Source organism: Thalassophryne amazonica, chromosome 21, assembly GCF_902500255.1.
Source record: "Thalassophryne amazonica chromosome 21, fThaAma1.1, whole genome shotgun sequence".
NCBI classification, from domain to species: Eukaryota; Metazoa; Chordata; class Actinopteri; order Batrachoidiformes; family Batrachoididae; genus Thalassophryne; species Thalassophryne amazonica.
This window is the reverse complement of record NC_047123.1, coordinates 18,626,280-18,646,170: the sequence shown is the minus strand read 5'-3', so window position 1 is coordinate 18,646,170 and position 19,891 is coordinate 18,626,280. Positions and strand designations below refer to the sequence as shown.

The window sequence follows — 19,891 nt, the reverse complement described above, 5'->3', positions numbered from 1 at the left end:
AGCCAGTTGCACAGTGAGGTGTTCAGACCCAGTTGGTCGAGTTTGATGACCAGCTGCTGAGGGATGATGGTGTTGAATGCTGAACTGAAATCAATGAACAGCATCCTAACATATGAGTCTTTATTGTCCAAGTGTGTGAGGACTGGATGGAGGACAGCACTGATGGCATCCTCTGTTGAGCGGTTGGACCGGTATGCAAACTGGAAAGGGTCTACGGAGGGGGGGAGTGCAGACTTGATGTGTTTCATGACTAACCGTTCGAAGCACTTCATGATGATGGGGGTGAGTGCGACAGGACGGTAGTCGTTGAAGCTGGATGGTGTGGACTTCTTCGGCACCGGGATGATGATGGTGGCTTTGAGGCACGTGGGAACGACCGACTGGCGCAACGAGGTGTTAAAGATGTCCGAAAAGACATCTGCGAGTTCCCCCGCGCAATCCCTCAGTACGCGGCCAGCAATGTTGTCAGGACCAGATGCTTTCCGGGCATTGATCCTGCTGAATGTTCTCCTCACACTGTCTGCAGTCAGTGTGATCACCTGGTCACCCAGGGGGGGGGGGGGGGGGGACTTGTGCGCTGGTGTGGTGTTAAGGGCCTCAAAGCGGGCGAAGAAGTTATTAAGGTCATTCAGCAGGGAGGTGGAGTTGCCGCAGGTCTGTGGCGGTGGCTTGTAGTCGGTCAAAGGTCGGTGTGTGTGTGTGTATATGTATGTATATATATATATATATATATATATATATATATATATACACACAAGGGTAGGCTGAAAAGTTCTAAGGCTCACTATAATGCAGTTAATGCATTACTCCTTCATGGGGAGCCTTAGAACTTTTCAGCCTACCCTTGTGTGTATATATATGTATGTATTTATGTATGTGTGTGTGTGTGTGTGTGTGTGTGTGTGTGTGTGTATGTATGTGTATATATATATATATATAATGTGTATATGTGTATATGTATATATATGTGTATGTGTATATATGTATCAATCAATCAATCAATCAATTTTTTTATATAGCGCCAAATCACAACAAACAGTTGCCCCAAGGCGCTTTATATTGTAAGGCAAGGCCATACAATAATTATGTAAAATCCCAACGGTCAAAACGACCCCCTGTGAGCAAGCACTTGGCTACAGTGGGAAGGAAAAACTCCCTTTTAACAGGAAGAAACCTCCAGCAGAACCAGGCTCAGGGAGGGGCAGTCTTCTGCTGGGACTGGTTGGGGCTGAGGGAGAGAACCAGGAAAAAGACATGCTGTGGAGGGGAGCAGAGATCGATCACTAATGATTAAATGCAGAGTGGTGCATACAGAGCAAAAAGAGAAAGAAACAGTGCATCATGGGAACCCCCCAGCAGTCTACGTCTATAGCAGCATAACTAAGGGATGGTTCAGGGTCACCTGATCCAGCCCTAACTATAAGCTTTAGCAAAAAGGAAAGTTTTAAGCCTAATCTTAAAAGTAGAGAGGGTGTCTGTCTCCCTGATCTGAATTGGGAGCTGGTTCCACAGGAGAGGAGCCTGAAAGCTGAAGGCTCTGCCTCCCATTCTACTCTTACAAACCCTAGGAACTACAAGTAAGCCTGCAGTCTGAGAGCGAAGCACTCTATTGGGGTGATATGGTACTACGAGGTCCCTAAGATAAGATGGGACCTGATTATTCAAAACCTTATAAGTAAGAAGAAGAATTTTAAATTCTATTCTAGAATTAACAGGAAGCCAATGAAGAGAGGCCAATATGGGTGAGATATGCTCTCTCCTTCTAGTCCCCGTCAGTACTCTAGCTGCAGCATTTTGAATTAACTGAAGGCTTTTTAGGGAACTTTTAGGACAACCTGATAATAATGAATTACAATAGTCCAGCCTAGAGGAAATAAATGCATGAATTAGTTTTTCAGCATCACTCTGAGACAAGACCTTTCTGATTTTAGAGATATTGCGTAAATGCAAAAAAGCAGTCCTACATATTTGTTTAATATGCGCTTTGAATGACATATCCTGATCAAAAATGACTCCAAGATTTCTCACAGTATTACTAGAGGTCAGGGTAATGCCATCCACAGTAAGGATCTGGTTAGACACCATGTTTCTAAGATTTGTGGGGCCAAGTACAATAACTTCAGTTTTATCTGAGTTTAAAAGCAGGAAATTAGAGGTCATCCATGTCTTTATGTGTGTAAGACAATCCTGCAGTTTAGCTAATTGGTGTGTGTCCTCTGGCTTCATGGATAGATAAAGCTGGGTATCATCTGCGTAACAATGAAAATTTAAGCAATACCGTCTAATAATACTGCCTAAGGGAAGCATGTATAAAGTGAATAAAATTGGTCCTAGCACAGAACCTTGTGGAACTCCATAATTAACTTTAGTCTGTGAAGAAGATTCCCCATTTACATGAACAAATTGTAATCTATTAGACAAATATGATTCAAACCACCGCAGCGCAGTGCCTTTAATACCTATGGCATGCTCTAATCTCTGTAATAAAATTTTATGGTCAACAGTATCAAAAGCAGCACTGAGGTCTAACAGAACAAGCACAGAGATGAGTCCACTGTCGGAGGCCATAAGAAGATCATTTGTAACCTTCACTAATGCTGTTTCTGTACTATGATGAATTCTAAAACCTGACTGAAACTCTTCAAATAGACCATTCCTCTGCAGATGATCAGTTAGCTGTTTTACAACTACCCTTTCAAGAATTTTTGAGAGAAAAGGAAGGTTGGAGATTGGCCTATAATTAGCTAAGATAGCTGGGTCAAGTGATGGCTTTTTAAGTAATGGTTTAATTACTGCCACCTTAAAAGCCTGTGGTACATAGCCAACTAACAAAGATAGATTGATCATATTTAAGATCGAAGCATTAAATAATGGTAGGGCTTCCTTGAGCAGCCTGGTAGGAATGGGGTCTAATAAACATGTTGATGGTTTGGATGAAGTAACTAATGAAAATAACTCAGACAGAACAATCGGAGAGAAAGGGTCTAACCAAATACCGGCATCACTGAAAGCAGCCAAAGATAACGATACGTCTTTGGGATGGTTATGAGTAATTTTTTCTCTAATAGTTAAAATTTTATTAGCAAAGAAAGTCATGAAGTCATTACTAGTTAAAGTTAATGGAATACTCAGCTCAATAGAGCTCTGACTCTTTGTCATCCTGGCTACAGTGCTGAAAAGAAACCTGGGGTTGTTCTTATTTTCTTCAATTAGTGATGAGTAGAAAGATGTCCTAGCTTTACGGAGGGCTTTTTTATAGAGCAACAGACTCTTTTTCCAGGCTAAGTGAAGATCTTCTAAATTAGTGAGACGCCATTTCCTCTCCAACTTACGGGTTATCTACTTTAAGCTATGAGTTTGTGAGTTATACCACGGAGTCAGGCACTTCTGATTTAAAGCTCTCTTTTTTAGAGGAGCTACAGCATCCAAAGTTGTCTTCAATGAGGATGTAAAACTATTGACGAGATACTCTATCTCACTTACAGAGTTTAGGTAGCTACTCTGCACTGTGTTGGTATATGGCTTTAGAGAACATAAAGAAGGAATCATATCCGTAAACCTAGTTACAGCGCTTTCTGAAAGACTTCTAGTGTAATGAAACTTATTCCCCACTGCTGGGTAGTCCATCAGAGTAAATGTAAATGTTATTAAGAAATGATCAGACAGAAGGGAGTTTTCAGGGAATACTGTTAAGTCTTCTATTTCCATACCATAAGTCAGAACAAGATCTAAGATATGATTAAAGTGGTTGGTGGACTCATTTACTTTTTGAGCAAAGCCAATTGAGTCTAATAATAGATTAAATGCAGTGTTGAGGCTGTCATTCTCAGCATCTGTGTGGATGTTAATATCGCCCACTATAATTATCTTATCTGAGCTAAGCACTAAGTCAGACAAAAGGTCTGAAAATTCACAGAGAAACTCACAGTAACGACCAGGTGGACGATAGATAATAACAAATAAAACTGGTTTTTGGGACTTCCAATTTGGATGGACAAGACTAAGAGTCAAGCTTTCAAATGAATTAAAGCTCTGTCTGGGTTTTTGATTAATTAATAAGCTGGAATGGAAGATTGCTGCTAATCCTCCGCCCCGGCCCGTGCTACGAGCATTCTGACAGTTAGTGTGACTCGGGGGTGTTGACTCATTTAAACTAACATATTCATCCTGCTGTAACCAGGTTTCTGTAAGGCAGAATAAATCAATATGTTGATCAATTATTATATCATTTACCAACAGGGACTTAGAAGAGAGAGACCTAATGTTTAATAGACCACATTTAACTGTTTTAGTCTGTGGTGCAGTTGAAGGTGCTATATTATTTTTTCTTTTTGAATTTTTATGCTTAAATAGATTTTTGCTGGTTATTGGTAGTCTGGGAGCAGGCACCGTCTCTACGGGGATGGGGTAATGAGGGGATGGCAGGGGGAGAGAAGCTGCAGAGAGGTGTGTAAGACTACAACTCTGCTTCCTGGTCCCAACCCTGGATAGTCACGGTTTGGAGGATTTAAGAAAATTGGCCAGATTTCTAGAAATGAGAGCTGCTCCATCCAAAGTGGGATGGATGCCGTCTCTCCTAACAAGACCAGGTTTTCCCCAGAAGCTTTGCCAATTATCTATGAAGCCCACCTCATTTTTTGGACACCACTCAGACAGCCAGCAATTCAAGGAGAACATGCGGCTAAACATGTCACTCCCGGTCCGATTGGGGAGGGGCCCAGAGAAAACTACAGAGTCCGACATTGTTTTTGCAAAGTTACACACCGATTTAATGTTAATTTTAGTGACCTCCGATTGGCGTAACCGGGTGTCATTACTGCCGACGTGAATTACAATCTTACCAAATTTACGCTTAGCCTTAGCCAGCAGTTTCATATTTCCTTCGATGTCGCCTGCTCTGGCCCCCGGAAGACAATTGACTATGGTTGCTGGTGTCGCTAACTTCACATTTCGCAAAACAGAGTCGCCAATAACCAGAGTTTGATCCTCGGCGGGTGTGTCGTCGAGTGGGGAAAAACGGTTAGAGATGTGAACGGGTTGGTGGTGTACACGGGGCTTCTGTTTAGGGCTACGCTTCCTCCTCACAGTGACCCAGTCGGCCTGCTTTCCCGGCTGCTCGTGATCTGCCAGGGGGTAACTAATGGCGCCTAAGCTACCTTGGTCCGCACCGACTACAGGGGCCTGGCTAGCTGTAGAATTTTCCACGGTGCGGAGCCGAGTCTCCAATTCGCCCAGCCTGGCCTCCAAAGCTACGAATAAGCTACACTTATTACAAGTACCGTTACTGCTAAAGGAGGCCGAGGAATAACTAAACATTTCACACCCAGAGCAGAAAAGTGCGGGAGAGACAGGAGAAGCCGCCATGCTAAATCGGCTAAGAGTTAGTAGCTGCGCTAAGCTAGCGGATTCCTAAAAACACGCAAAGTGAATAATGTGTAAATAATTTAGAGGTGATTCAGCAGAAGGAGTGCTTTAGTTAAGGCACGTAAAGATTACACTGGGAAACAAATCGTAATCTAGATAACTAGATCAATCTAACTGCGCAGATTTAATAGCTAACAGATACAGAAAAACACTGCTGTGCTCCGGAACAGGAAGTGATACAATACCGCAGTGAGAGCCAACCACCAGTAGAGGCAATATTGTATATTGCATATACATATGTATATATATGTATATGTATATATATGTATATGTATATATATGTATATATATGTATATGTATATATGTATATGTATATATATGTATATGTATATATGTATATGTATATATATGTATATGTATATATATGTATATGTGTATATATATGTATATGTGTATATGTATATATATGTATATGTATATATATGTATATGTATATGTGTATATGTATATATATGTATATGTATATATATGTATATGTATATATATGTATATGTATATATATATGTATATGTATATATATATGTGTATATGTATATATATGTATATGTATATGTATGTATATATATGTGTATATATATGTGTATATATATGTGTATATGTATATATATGTGTATATATATGTGTATATATATGTGTATGTGTATATATATGTGTATATGTATATATATGTGTATATATGTGTATATGTATGTGTATGTGTATATATATGTGTATGTGTATATGTATGTGTATGTGTATATATATGTGTATGTGTATATATATGTGTATATATATGTGTATGTGTATATATATGTGTATATATATGTGTATGTGTGTATACATGTGTGCGCAGTGGTGGGCACAGATAACCAAAAAATTAAGTTCGATAATAGATAATCAGATAACTGAAAAGTTATCGTCGATAAAGATAAAACAATAAACCACCCAAAAATGTATCGGAAGCTACAGATAACCGATAACAGATAAATTCCAATATTGTCTCTGGTACATTTACAGTACTAATAAAACAAATTTAAGTTTTAATGCCACAATAGCTTCTAGTAATATTAAAAGTAACAACAGACCCAAACAATGAGACCACACTTTCGTCTTTGAACATTCTGCCCCTGCTGGAAGCGCTTGTTTACTACAGAGCTCCCAGCACAGAGGCACTCTGAGAGCAGCCATAAAGCCAACTCTCTATCAATCACAACGCTCCAGTCAGGCGGAGGTCTTGAAAAATAAAGTCATGGTGACTTACGGTTTTGATTTATAAATAACATTAATACTGATAGAATAACTCCATTAATGTCAATTCTGTCATTTGTACAAAGTTAAAATATAGCATATATCATTTTATGTTGAATAATGCACTAATTCTGAGGTTTTGTAACAAACACAGACAGATCGCAAAGGATTCTGGGTAAAAGTGCCTCTGCTAAACACTGATTGATTCAGTCATTCATTATGTAAACCAACACGTTAATGTGACGTCTGTCGTGTGTTGGTGTTTACAGATAAATGTGCTTTTGTAAAATATTCCATTTTTTTTTTATTTGTAAAAACAGGCATTTTTACGGAGCCCTGGAAGTGTCATCGCAAAATGTTTTGCATGTGGAGAGAATGTGCGCACGTTTTATGATGTTGTAAAAAACGTGCTTTACACTGTGCGAGATGATTTTTCATGCAGGAATTTTTTGGACCGAGTTTCAGGTTAATCGCGCGTCCTGCATCGTGTAGTGTACATGGAGTAACAAGCTACATTTAACATCTCACGACCACCTCCTGATCGCCAATCGTATGGTCCTATGAAAATCAAACCTGTTTGATATTAGTCTGGTCGGCTGTCGTGAGGGTATCCTACTGCTGAAAAGCTACAAGCATCTAACCGCTTGCACTGTGCCTGTGCAAACACCGCAGAGCTGTCTTGTAATGTTACTATTTTTATATATATATATTTTTTTTTTTTTTATATTTTTTTGCTGTTGTTTTGTTTAGTTTTTAAACTTCATTTGTTTGAAAAAAAAAAAAAAGCCATTTGCAAAGCCAAAAAGTTGATTTGGTGCCCAGACGCTTAGTTCTTAGGGCGAATACTACCATGAACACTACTGGCCAGTAGAGGCCTTGAAAACAAAATTCCAGATAATCCCTGTCTGCTACATTTAAACTGCGTGGAATTTAACAAACGCAAATACAATAACAACGTCTATAAACCCAGAGAATATATTCATGAGAGTTTTGGGCACTAGAGTTTAATGCTGTTGTCTGTGGAGCCTGAACAGAGTATCTGAAATGCATTTGTCCTGTCGTGAACGTACTGAGATTACATCATCCTACCCATAATGCACTGCTGGACACAGCATGTGCTCACAAAACCTTAAAAATTAGTACATTACTTTAAAACTAAAACATATATCTGATATTTTCACTTTATAAAACTTCAGACATGACAGTAATTTTAAATAACTTGTCCAAAATTAGTTTGGTTAAAATTTGAACCATAAGTTAAAAATGTATGCCTCTGGATGACTTAGGTGATATTGCCAGCATATCGGTATGGTGTTAAAGGAAATTATTATTGTTATTTTTTTGGCCATTTCTCCTTTGTCTATTTTTTGGCCATTTCTCCTTTGTCTACAGAGGATAGAGACACTTTTCATAGAAGCAGCTCTCTTCTGTTAGTAGAGGGGATAACTGTCCATCTGTTACAAAACTTTTAACAGGTAGGTGCCGAACTGATTTTAAATTTTAAAAATGCTTGTCGCTGTTCAGCTTTGTTTACTTTGTTTATCGGTCTAAAAATTATCGGACAAAAATTAATCGGAAGATAATTGGTTCGATAATGGTTTTTAAAGTTATCTAAAAACATAATCCAATAAAACATTATCTTCGAAAATTATCTATTATCGGAAGTGTGCCCACCACTCTGTGTGTGTGTGTATGTATGTGCGTGCGTGCGTGCGTGCTGTGTGTGTGTGTGTGTGTGTGTGTGTGTGTGTATGTATGTATGTATGTATGTATATATATATATATATCACACTAACTGTCAAAATGCTCGAAGCACGGATCGAGGAGGAGGAGTAGCAGCAATCTTCCACTCCAGCTTATTAATTAATCTAAGACCCAGACAGAGCTTTAATTCATTTGAAAGCTTGACTCTTAGTCTTGTCCATCCAAATTGGAAGTCTCAAAAATCAGTTTTATTTGTTATTATCTATCGTCCACCTGGTCGTTACTGTGAGTTTCTTCATGATTTTTCTGACCTTTTATCTGACTTAGTGCTTAGCTCAGATAAGATAATTATAGTGGGTGATTTTAACATCCACACAGATGCTGAGAATGACAGCCTCAACACTGCATTTAATCTATTATTAGACTCAGTTGGCTTTGCTCAAAATGTAAATGAGCCCACCCATCACCTTAGCCACACTTTAGATCTTGTTCTGACATATGGCATAGAAATTGAAGACTTAACAGTATTCCCTGAAAACCCCTTTTTGTCTTATCATTTCTTAATAACATTTATATTTACTTTAATGGACTACCCAGCAGTGGGGAATAGGTTTCATTACAGTAGAAGTCTTTCTGAAAGCGCTGTAACCATATACCAACACAGTGCAGAGTAGCTACCTAAACTCTGTGAGTGAGATAGAGTATCTCGTCAATAGCTTTACATCCTAATAGAGCACAACTTTGGATGCTGTAGCTCCTCTGAAAAAGAGAGCCTTAAATCAGAAGTGCCTGACTCCGTGGTGTAACCCACAAACTCGCAGCTTAAAGCAGATAACCCATAAGCTGGAGAGGAAATAGCGTCTCACTAATTTAGAAGATCTTCATTTAGCCTGGAAAAAGAGTCTGTTGCGCTATAAAAAGGCCCTCCGTAAAGCTAGGACATCTTACTATTCATCACTAATTGAAGAAAATAAGAACAACCCCAGGTTTCTTTTCAGCACTGTAGCCAGGCTGACAAAGAGTCAGAGCTCTGTTGAGCCAAGCATTCCTTTAACTTTAACTAGTAATGACTTTTTGACTTTCTTTGCAAATAAAATTTTAACTATTAGAGAAAAAATTATTCATAACCATCCCAAACTGCTTTCAGTAATGCTGGTATTTGGTTAGACTCTTTCTCTCTGATTGTTCTGTCTGAGTTATTTTCATTAGTCACTTCCTCCAAACCATCAACATGTCTATTAGACCCCATTCCTACCAGGCTGCTCAAGGAAGCCCTACCGTTAATTAATGCTTCGATCTTAAATATGATCAATCTATCTTTATTAGTTGGTTATGTACCACAGGCTTTTAAGGTGGCAGTAATTAAACCATTACTTAAAAAGCCATCACTTGACCCAGCTATCTTAGCTAATTATAGGCCAATCTCCATCCTTCCTTTTCTCTCAAAAATTCTTGAAAGGGTAGTTGTAAAACAGCTAACTGATCATCTGCAGAGGAATGGTCTATTTGAAGAGTTTCAGTCAGGTTTCAGAATTCATCATAGTACAGAAACAGCATTAGTGAAGGTTACAAATGATCTTCTTATGGCCTCAGACAGTGGACTCATCTCTGTGCTTGTCCTGTTAGACCTCAGTGCAGCTTTTGATAGTGTTGACCATAAAATTTTATTACAGAGATTAGAGCATGCCATAGGTATTAAAGGCACTGCGCTGCAGTGGTTTGAATCATATTTATCTAATAGATTACAATTTGTTCATGTAAATGGGGAGTCTTCTTCACGGACTAAGGTTAATTATGGAGTTCCACAAGGTTCTGTGCTAGGACCGATTTTATTCACTTTATACATGCTTCCCTTAGGCAGTATTATTATAAAGCATTGCTTAAATTTTCATTGTTACGCAGATGATACCCAGCTTTATCTATCCATGAAGCCAGAGGGGACACACCAATTAGTTAAACTGCAGGAATGTCTTTCAGACATAAAGACATGGATGACCTCTAATTTCCTGCTTTTAAATTCAGATAAAACTGAAGTTATTGTACTTGGCCCCACAAATCTTAGAAACATGGTGTCTAACCAGATCCTTACTCTGGATGGCATTACCCTGACCTCCAGTAATACTGTGAGAAATCTTGGAGTCATTTTTGATCAGGATATGTCCTTCAATGCGCATATTAAGCAAATATGTAGGACTGCTTTTTTGCATTTGCGCAATATCTCTAAAATTAGAAAGGTCTTGTCTCAGAGTGATGCTGAAAAGCTAATTCATGCATTTATTTCTTCTAGGCTGGAATATTGTAATTCATTATTATCAGGTTGTCCTAAAAGCCTTCAGTTAATTCAAAATGCTGCAGTTAGAGTACTGACAGGGACTAGAAGGAGAGAGCATATTTCAACAATATTGGCATCTCTTCATTGGCTCCCTGTTAATTCCAGAATAGAATTTTTAAAATTCTTCTTCTTACTTATAAGGTTTTGAATAATCAGGTCCCTTCTTATCTTAGGGACCTCATAGTACCATATCACCCCAATAGAGCGCTTCGCTCTCAGACTGCAGGCTTACTTGTAGTTCCTAGGGTTTTTAAGAGTAGAATGGGAGGCAGAGCCTTCAGCTTTCAGGCTCCTCTCCTGTGGAACCAGCTCCCAGTTCGGATTAGGGAGACAGACACCCTCTCTACTTTTAAGATTAAGCTTAAAACTTTCCTTTTTGAAAAAGCTTATAGTTAGGGTTGGATCAGGTGACCTTGAACCATCCCTTAGTTATGCTGCTATAGACTTAGACTGTTGGTGGGTTTCCCATGATGCACCCAGTGTTTCTTTTTATTCACCTCTTTTTGCTCTGTATGCACCACTCTGCTTTTAATAATTGGTGATTGATCTCTGCTCCCCTCCACAGTATGTCTTTTTCCTGATTCTCTCCCCTCAGCCCCAACCAGTCCCAGCAGAAGACTGCCCCTCCCTGAGCCTGGTTCTGCTGGAGGTTTCTTCCTGTTAAAAGGGAGTTTTCCTTCCCACTGTCGCCAAGTGCTTGCTCATAGGGGGTCGTTTTGACCGTTGGGGTTTTTCTGTAATTATTGTATGGCTTTTGCCTTACAATATAAAGCGCCTTGGGGCGACTGTTTGTTGTGATTTGGCGCTATACGAGGTCTATTAGAAAAGTATCTGACCTTATTATTTTTTCAAAAACCATATGGATTTGAATCACGTGTGATTACATCAGACATGCTTGAACCCTCGTGGGCATGCGAGAGTTTTTTCACGCCTGTCGGTTACGTCATTCGCCTGTGGGCAGTCTTTGAGTGAGGAGTCGTCCACCCGCTCGTTGATTTTTTTCATTGTTTAGGAATGGCTCAGACTGTTGCTTTGTTTGATAAATTTTTTTTCAAAACTGTAAGGCACAACTGAGTGGACACCATTCAATAAATTCAGCTGGTTTTCGGTAAAAATTTTAACGGCTGATGAGAGATTTTGGTCTGGTAGTGTCGCTTTAAGGACGGTCCACGGCGCCTGACGACGATCTGCGCTTCGAGGCGGCAGCGTCTCGCCGTTTCAAGTTGAAAACTTCCACATTTCAGGCTCTGTTGACGCAGTAAGTCGTCAGAGAACAGAGAACTTTCAGAAGAAGTCGGCATCAGGAGTTTATTCGGACATTCCATTGTTAACGGTCATTTTTTAATGAAAGAACGTGCGGGCAGAGTCGCATGTCGGTTGGACCCGACCGCGGGGAGTCGCGACAGGAAAAACACCTCCGTTGGAAATCTTAACGGGCAAGTTGGAACATGCCCAAGCTGTTAAACAATTTCTCAGTTACTCACTTGTTGAAAGCCATTAAAAGCCGCCTGAATTCTACAAATGGTTTTCAACACGGAGGTGTTTTTCCTGTCGCGGCGCACACAGATTTGCCGAGTCGTCACGGAAACGACTCGGCGAATTTGCGTACACGTCTTTCATTAAAAAAATGTCCTTAAACAGTGGAATGTCCGCATAAATTCCTCATGCCGGCCTCTTCTGAATCTTCTCTGTTCTCTCACGATGTCCTGGGTGAATTAAGCCTTAAATTAGGATGGTTTCAGCTCGAAACAGGCCGACGACAGCGCCTGGAAGCGCTGCAGGATGTCCCGCTCCGTGGGAAGTCCTTACACCGACAGAAACACCCCATAATCTCTCATCAGCCGTTAAACTTTTCACAGAAAACCATCTTAATTTCTCGAATAGTGTCCACTCGGATATTCCTCACAGGTCCAGAAAAAAATTTGATAAAGCAACGCGCACCGTCTCGAGCAGCGTGTGAAACAAAGGAATTCAGCCGAGAGGGCGGGACCACATCTCACTCAAGGCCTGCCCACAGGGAAATGACGTCACCGACACGCGTGAAAAAACTCACGCATGCGCACGAGGGTTCAAGCATGATTGGTGTAATCGCATGTCATTCAAATCCATATAGTTAAAAAAAAAAATAAAAGGGTCGGTTTATTATCTAAGAGACCTCGTATAAATAAAATTGATTTGATATATATATATATTCTCAACATAGCCTCTGTGACCATTTTGATAGTGTTGGACTTTAAATGCGTTTGCTGTTCTGTCATATTCAAATCTATGTTGCTTTCATTAAATACAATATATTCCCTCACACTGATAACAAGATGGAGATTATAAATCAGAAAATATATATGAATAAGTGGGTCACTTGCTCCCTGCCAGATCTTATAACGGCCACAATCTGAAAACTATAAATGCTACATCATCTTGTAACTTACCGAATTAAAAGAGGACATAATGATGATTAAATGATTAGACACTGGTCAGCCTTGATTGATCAGATTAATTAATAAAGCAGCTTTGTCTGGCCTGTTTAATATCACCGTTCATCTTCAAGTCGGTTAACAAGACGAGCTGCCACTAGAAGAAATTTGATGTTCAATATATGGGATAAAATATACAACAGAATGTGAATGTAAAATGGTAATTAAACAATCCGTAGAACACGTGGCTGGGTATGGTAGGAATTTGTTGCAGAGAAGAAAGGTTTGAAGGATTGTTCAGAAATATTTCAGAACCTTTGTAACACCTGTGTGTGGGAACATTGTATCAAAGTGACACCATGAGCTGTGCTAAAGGGAGCTTCATTACATCACCAGATGCTTTGAAACATTGCACCTGATTTGCAGCCTCTGGTGTTCAAACATAAAAGTTAGCACAGAATCTGTACAGTGCTTATGTAATCTTTTTTTGGTAATGCGTCATACTGGAATCGACTTTATGACCTGCAGTGCGTACAGGGGTATTGTCTTCAGTCCAATGTGTCCAGTTTGGACCAAACTTTGTGGAATGATTGTAGTTCAGCCAAAGAAAACCTGTCTTTGTTTTGAGAAGAATCACTTAAAAGGTGTGTGTGTGTGTGTGTGTGTGTGTGTGTGTGTGTGTGTGTGTGTGTGTGTGTGTGTGTGTGTGTGTGTGTGTGTGTGTGTGTGTGTGTGTGTGTGTGTGTGAGAGAGAGACTTCTGTTCACAAATGACCCTTCTACACTGTGTTTTTATTTACAGTGGAGCCCTTGATTGACAGAGTAACGACATGACAATTCGAAAAAAATCTGTCACATGACTCCTGGCGCCATCTTGGGTTCAAAATAGTGTTCGCTGTTAATCTATCTGCATATAAATCCAGCCATTTTATTTGCTGAAAATGCCGGGTTGTTGTCACAACAAGGGCTTCAAGATGTACAGATTCCCTTCAGATCCGAACAGAAGAAAAATTTAGGAAAATAGTCAGCTGTGTGGGATGGAAGCCGACATCATCTTCAGAGCTTTGAGAGGTAAATTTATTGTTCAGTCCCATGTACAGTAAAACTCACCTAAACTGTCATCGTATAAACCAGATATTCACAGTCACCAGACAAAAAAGTCCCAAAGTTTTTGTATCGTTTTCCATGTAATAAACACCGTATATATCAGATTTTGTATAGCGGATTTATCACTCACATCAGATAAAATGTCCCGTCCGATCACAATGTATTTCCAATTAAAAAAAACAAACAAACAAACAAACAAAAAAAAAACAATCAGTCTGGATGTGCACAGTAACATAGGTACAAATTAAAGTTCAGCTCTGACACGTGCTGATTTGAGGAAAGTGGGACCGGAGTCATTTCTGAGATTAAAAGCCCAAGTGTTTATTTTGCTTGTTGAGGGTCAAATGAATCCATAATAAAGCATAATCCAGCTACGGAGAACTTTAAAACAGTCACACGTCATTGCATGACACGGAGTTACAGAGCAGCAGAAGCATAAATCAGGCTTTAAATGAAATAAAGCATCATAAATTGTAAATTTGATAGCTTAACTATTTTATTTTGATAGCACCTGTACCTGGATGTGTTGCTGTATGTGGTTAAATGATTTTAAAAAATGTTGAAAACATAAAAGGTTCATTCAGCAGTTCAGCGCAGTTGGAATCAAAATGGCGCCATGTTCTAAATTGACAGTACTCTCCTCAATCAAGGGAGTCTAATTTGCAGTGGACAGGGGCATGTGTATTATTCTATCTATAAATTCTCCCTCCGAGCTACCATAGGGGGCGCACTATCATTGTTGCCTTATTGTGGCCTGACTTACAGTCGACCTGTTGCTGGTTGGGCTGTAACTGGCACAGCCAGCGTTAACAAATCACACAAGTGTAAACCAGACTGGACAAACCACGTAGTGGATATTAATTGCGTACCCTGCAACACATTCTGATGAGTTTACGTCTCCTGAAGTGAAACAGAGCGACCACGGAGGGTATCGTCCTGCTGTACAATGCTGCTTGTGCCTTCACAGGGCTTTGTACGAATTAACGCTCCCAAGTTCTTCAAGTTGTAACGGCCAGTTGTCATCATCACATTTAGGGAATAACCCTGTTGTGTCTGATGATTTGTGGACGTTAATGCTGGATTTTACGGTCGCAAATTGAGTTTTAAAAAAGGAGTTTTGCTGGCGACCGTAATCCAGGATTAATGTCCACAAATCATCAGACACAAGGTGGTTATTCCTATTCTTATCAAAGCGCCTTGGGGCAACTGTTTGTTGTGATTTGGCGCTATATTAATAAAATTGATTTGATTTTGATTTATCCAATTTCATCGTTTGCACGGTTTGTTTTTCTGTAAGTAATTCGGATGGCGAAGCTTACCGTAGCAACAGCGTCTTCATGCCAAACTGGAAATTCTGTGAGCAGACCCACAGATTTCTCCATCTCGTCAGCTGTATTGAGTAATTCTGTATCAGAATGCACATCATCCTGTTCACGCCATCAGTTTCTCTCACTCTCAGCTGACAGTAGCATTATTGACATCTATGTAGCAACGCGGTCAGGGCACGGAGTAATACATCAAATGTGAAATAGTTGAATAGTTTGCCACAGTTTGCCATCTGATTAACCAATCAGATTTGCAGAACAAATGTATTTGGATTCGAATTGTTTAATTTGTCCAATCACATCAGCAGGTAAGCATGGACCTCGCTAACAGTAGCAGTGTTAACTGCCTCAAAGTCCTGTGTCCACGGTACAGCTCTCCCGTTGCGATCTCCAACCTGCCGCTGCCTTCATGGTCACACGTGGCCTTCTCATCGACACGTGGAGAAATGTAACGTAGACGTCAGGCACATTCGGTTGACTGAAAGAACAAAGAAACACTGGATGTTGATGGCGCAATGCATTCTGGGTCGATTTTTAACTACAAGCGATTGGGAGTATTGCTTTTAAACCACAGAAGGCAAGTCTGCAAATATGAAAATAACTGTGTTTAATCAGGGATCTGGTGGTAGAAATGTTCACCTGGTTTAGTTATTTATTTATGTTGTTGAGGTGAAGACAAATGGAGATGCAACTCTGCTAATTTGGCCCCAAATGTCCAACTTACATTTTTGTTGTTTAATGTGAGAATATTTTCTTGAATGTGTTGTATGAGCTTTGGTCAGTGCTGAGCAGTCCACCATGCTTTGTGTGTGTTACGTATCATATATTCTGGTATCACTGAATCACACGACTCTGTCAGACACATCAGGTGTGAGTGTCCATCCAAAATGTCATTGTACATGATACATGATGACTGTGAAGTACCTCCAATACAGGGATTGTGTTGGTATTGTGTAGAATCATGACATCAGCTGTTGTTGACAGCTTGCCCATGTTATTGTCTGGTTGTGGAGCAGGTAGATTAGTGGGTTGAGGAGCATGGTTCGATTCCTCTTCACATCCTTATCAGTCCATGTCGACATTCCTGTGCGACCCGCTCAGCCTTTGTGTTGTTGTGTTGTTTCTAATGTTAAAATGTCCTTTGATGAGAACTTTTATAACTCTGTCTGCATTGTATCAGTCCACCCAGCTGTAAATGGGTACCAGCCTTGCTTGGGGATTGAACCTGTGATGGACTGGCGTCCTGTCCAGGAGGAGTCGTGGACTCTCATCCGCTTCTCACTATGGAGTCTAGGCCACAGATAAACACCATCACCATTGATGGTTTTCAGGTTGTTCTTTTATTGTCTACAGGTTGTGTTTTGTGATTCTAGTACTCCAAAACCTGCACATATTTACTTTATGCTAATATAAAGTGCAGAAAAAGTATCAAACCCTCACTTTCAGGAAACATGATATGACTTATGTCATCACAGCTGATGGCCAAAGCAACAGTCATGATGATGCAGTTGCTTGAAACTTACAAAGAAAATTCTGAGTTTGTAGAAGAACCAACTTCTTCAAAAGGTGTTTGCACTTTGTTTGGTTTCCGACTCAAATTTTCAGTAAAATATCACAATCACAATGAACCGGTAAAGCAGTTTAGTCAGATATCATCCCGTCAGTTCACATGTGACTCAAGGTGATAGAGATTGTGATGTTCATTGTGGTTTGAGTGACATTCTGTGTATAGACTGATCCCTACACTGGTTACAATGTAGAGCTTAGACAGCAAAAATATAGACAAGTAGGTGAGTGAGTGAGCGAGCACATCCTATCCAGCTTGTGCAGACAGCAACTCAAACACAATAACTGCTGTCATTCTGTAACTCACCAAAATAAAAGTAAGGTGCATAATCAGGATGAAGTGATTCATTTGTGGTGAACGTTGATGGCCCACGTCAATCCAAAAACAAGCTTTGTTTTGCCCGTGTGTCATCACGTTGCTGTCTTCACTCCAACATTCCTTTAGCAACAGCTGTGGGGAGAAACATGATGCCCTGTACAAAGACAAATATGTCTCAAAATACAGAACAGAAAAAAAACAGAATTAAAGAATGGATAGAACGTGTGGCTGGGGATGGCACAAATGTTTTTATTGATCGTCCAATTTAGGATTGCTAACTGGAAAAACGGCTTTCAAACATTTTGAATGCTTTGAGACAACAGTGTTTGGAGCATTATTCCGGAGCCTGCATGATGAGGAAGATGGGCATTACTGCCACCTGCTGGACAGTGCCAGCATGTGCACCCATATCAAATTATGAACTTCATATTTAAAAGCTATGGAAGCAGCAGCACGTGCATTGGCTGTATTCGGTGAAAAATCTACCTAAATGGTTTTCATTGATCTTGATGTATAATTTAACCCCTTAACGCCTGAATTTATATAGCTGTATATAAAAAAATGTTTTGTGTGTGTTTTTGTAGATGGTAAATAATGTTGAGATTATTAATTACACTTTTGCACAAAAATTAAATAGTAATTTTGGTATTTTGGTAATTTATGTTATAATGTTATAATAATAATAATAATAATGGGATGTTGCAAATTTGCAGCAACAGGCATACTGGTCAATTTGGTATGTTGCATATTTGAGTCAAATATTGTGCGACAATATGCAACAATAGGCGTTAAGGGGTTAAAGATGTTGCACCTATTTTTCCTGTGCATGTTTCCTTGAGTGACTTTGAGTCAGTTTCGGGCTGCGATCTACTCCATGACATTGGAGAATGAATGAAAATGAAAAGTCATGGTGACTTAGACAGAAGATGGGGGGGGTTAAACATTTTTTTTCCCCTCTGTAATAAATGAAACCAGCAGTATGTTGTTCTAGGTAAGTCTAAATTAAGCAGTAATGCATTGTTTCATTTCCTGCTTTTTGTTTGTGCAACTTCCCACTAAGGGTTATGTGGCTTTTTTTTTTTTGATCCCCTTTCTTTTTTTTTTAAAATTTAATCTAAATTCCACAGCGCTGCAGGCTCTGATAATCCATTTTATTGCGCGGGTTTGTTTTAACGCCTAAAATCTCGTGTTGCTCAATTGTCAAAAGAAATGTCGCTGCTGTGTGTCACCGTTCCATGTAGTCTGAAATCAGTAATGTGGAAAATGATGAGGCAACAATTTTTGTCTGTTGCTAAAGTCTGAAGTCGCCCCAGCGTTTCATAAGAGTGTCACTTGTGGATTGATTGCTCAATACAAGACCAGATGGGTGCAGGTTGTCACAAGCTTAACGTGAGTTTTTCTATCTCTCTGTCGCACTTGTAGAATCCTGCATTTAGCGATCATCCACGAAGACGACGACATCGCTCACCAGCTGATACAGATATTCCCCAAAGATGTCCTGGACATCCAGAACAACCTGTACCAGGTCAGTGAAGGTCTTTAAATGTGGCTTTTGTTTATTCCTGTCTGAATTCCTCACACCCAGCATTGCAATTGTGGAAACTGTGGCTTTTCTGTAGTTCCAGAGAACTCTTGTTCCTCTTTATTTTCAGTCCGTCCTCTCTGAGGGACGTCAGCGTGGGCGGTTCCGCTGTTCGCTCTGAGAGGACTTTGAATGGAAAGTCCCTTCCTTTACCTCCTGCAGAAATAGAACCACGGGGAACAGTGGAGTGGGGATGGATTGATTATCTTTTGTCATTATATTTCTGAAAACGAGAACAAAAAATGCAACATTCAGGCTTTAGCACACTGATTCACATCTGTCCGTTTTTGTTAAGTCTTCCACTAAAGAAATGACATTTGCAGTTATTATTAACCTATTGACCCAAAAATGTACCCTAAACGACTGATTAAAAACATCATGCGTAATTACATTTTATTTATTCTCTTACACGTAACCAAATATTAAACTAAACATAAATAAAGCACGTGTGTATGTACCGTGCTGTGAAAATGTTTGTGCACCCTTGAGGTTTTTACCCATTTAATTTTTGTTTTAGCATCAAATTTAGAAAAAGAATTCATGCTTTATGTATAAAAAAAACAATAAAAAAATTTCAAAATAATGACCGAACTCGCAGTAAAGACTGATCTTTATACCATGATATAAATTAAATAAAAATATACAAGTCAAAAGAGTGGCATGCGTATGTATGGGCACCTTTTTAGTTTCTTTTCGGATAGTTACATGAACTTTTTTTTTCAAGTCACTAAATATGTGTCCTGGATTTCATTTAAATCAGTCATTAACAAATGCAAACATTATGGAGCTATGTAGTAAGTGTGTGTGGGGTTGGCTGTTCTGAGCACTGAGTGACCGTGCAAGAAGGAGACTAGTGAGGGAAGCCACCAAGACGCCCGTGATGATTTAGAA

At 39.6% G+C, this 19,891-nt stretch overlaps 1 protein-coding gene across 1 annotated transcript in view; it reads left to right on the top strand.

Moving 5' to 3' along the window:
* The window catches only part of nfkbie (nuclear factor of kappa light polypeptide gene enhancer in B-cells inhibitor, epsilon), a 31,159-nt gene that overhangs the window by 5,962 nt on the left and 5,306 nt on the right, over window positions 1-19,891 (top strand). Inside the window, exon 2 of the mRNA XM_034162157.1 lies at window positions 18,841-18,943. Within this exon, the coding sequence (XP_034018048.1) occupies window positions 18,841-18,943 (103 nt within the window). The remainder of the gene's footprint in view (window positions 1-18,840; window positions 18,944-19,891) is intronic.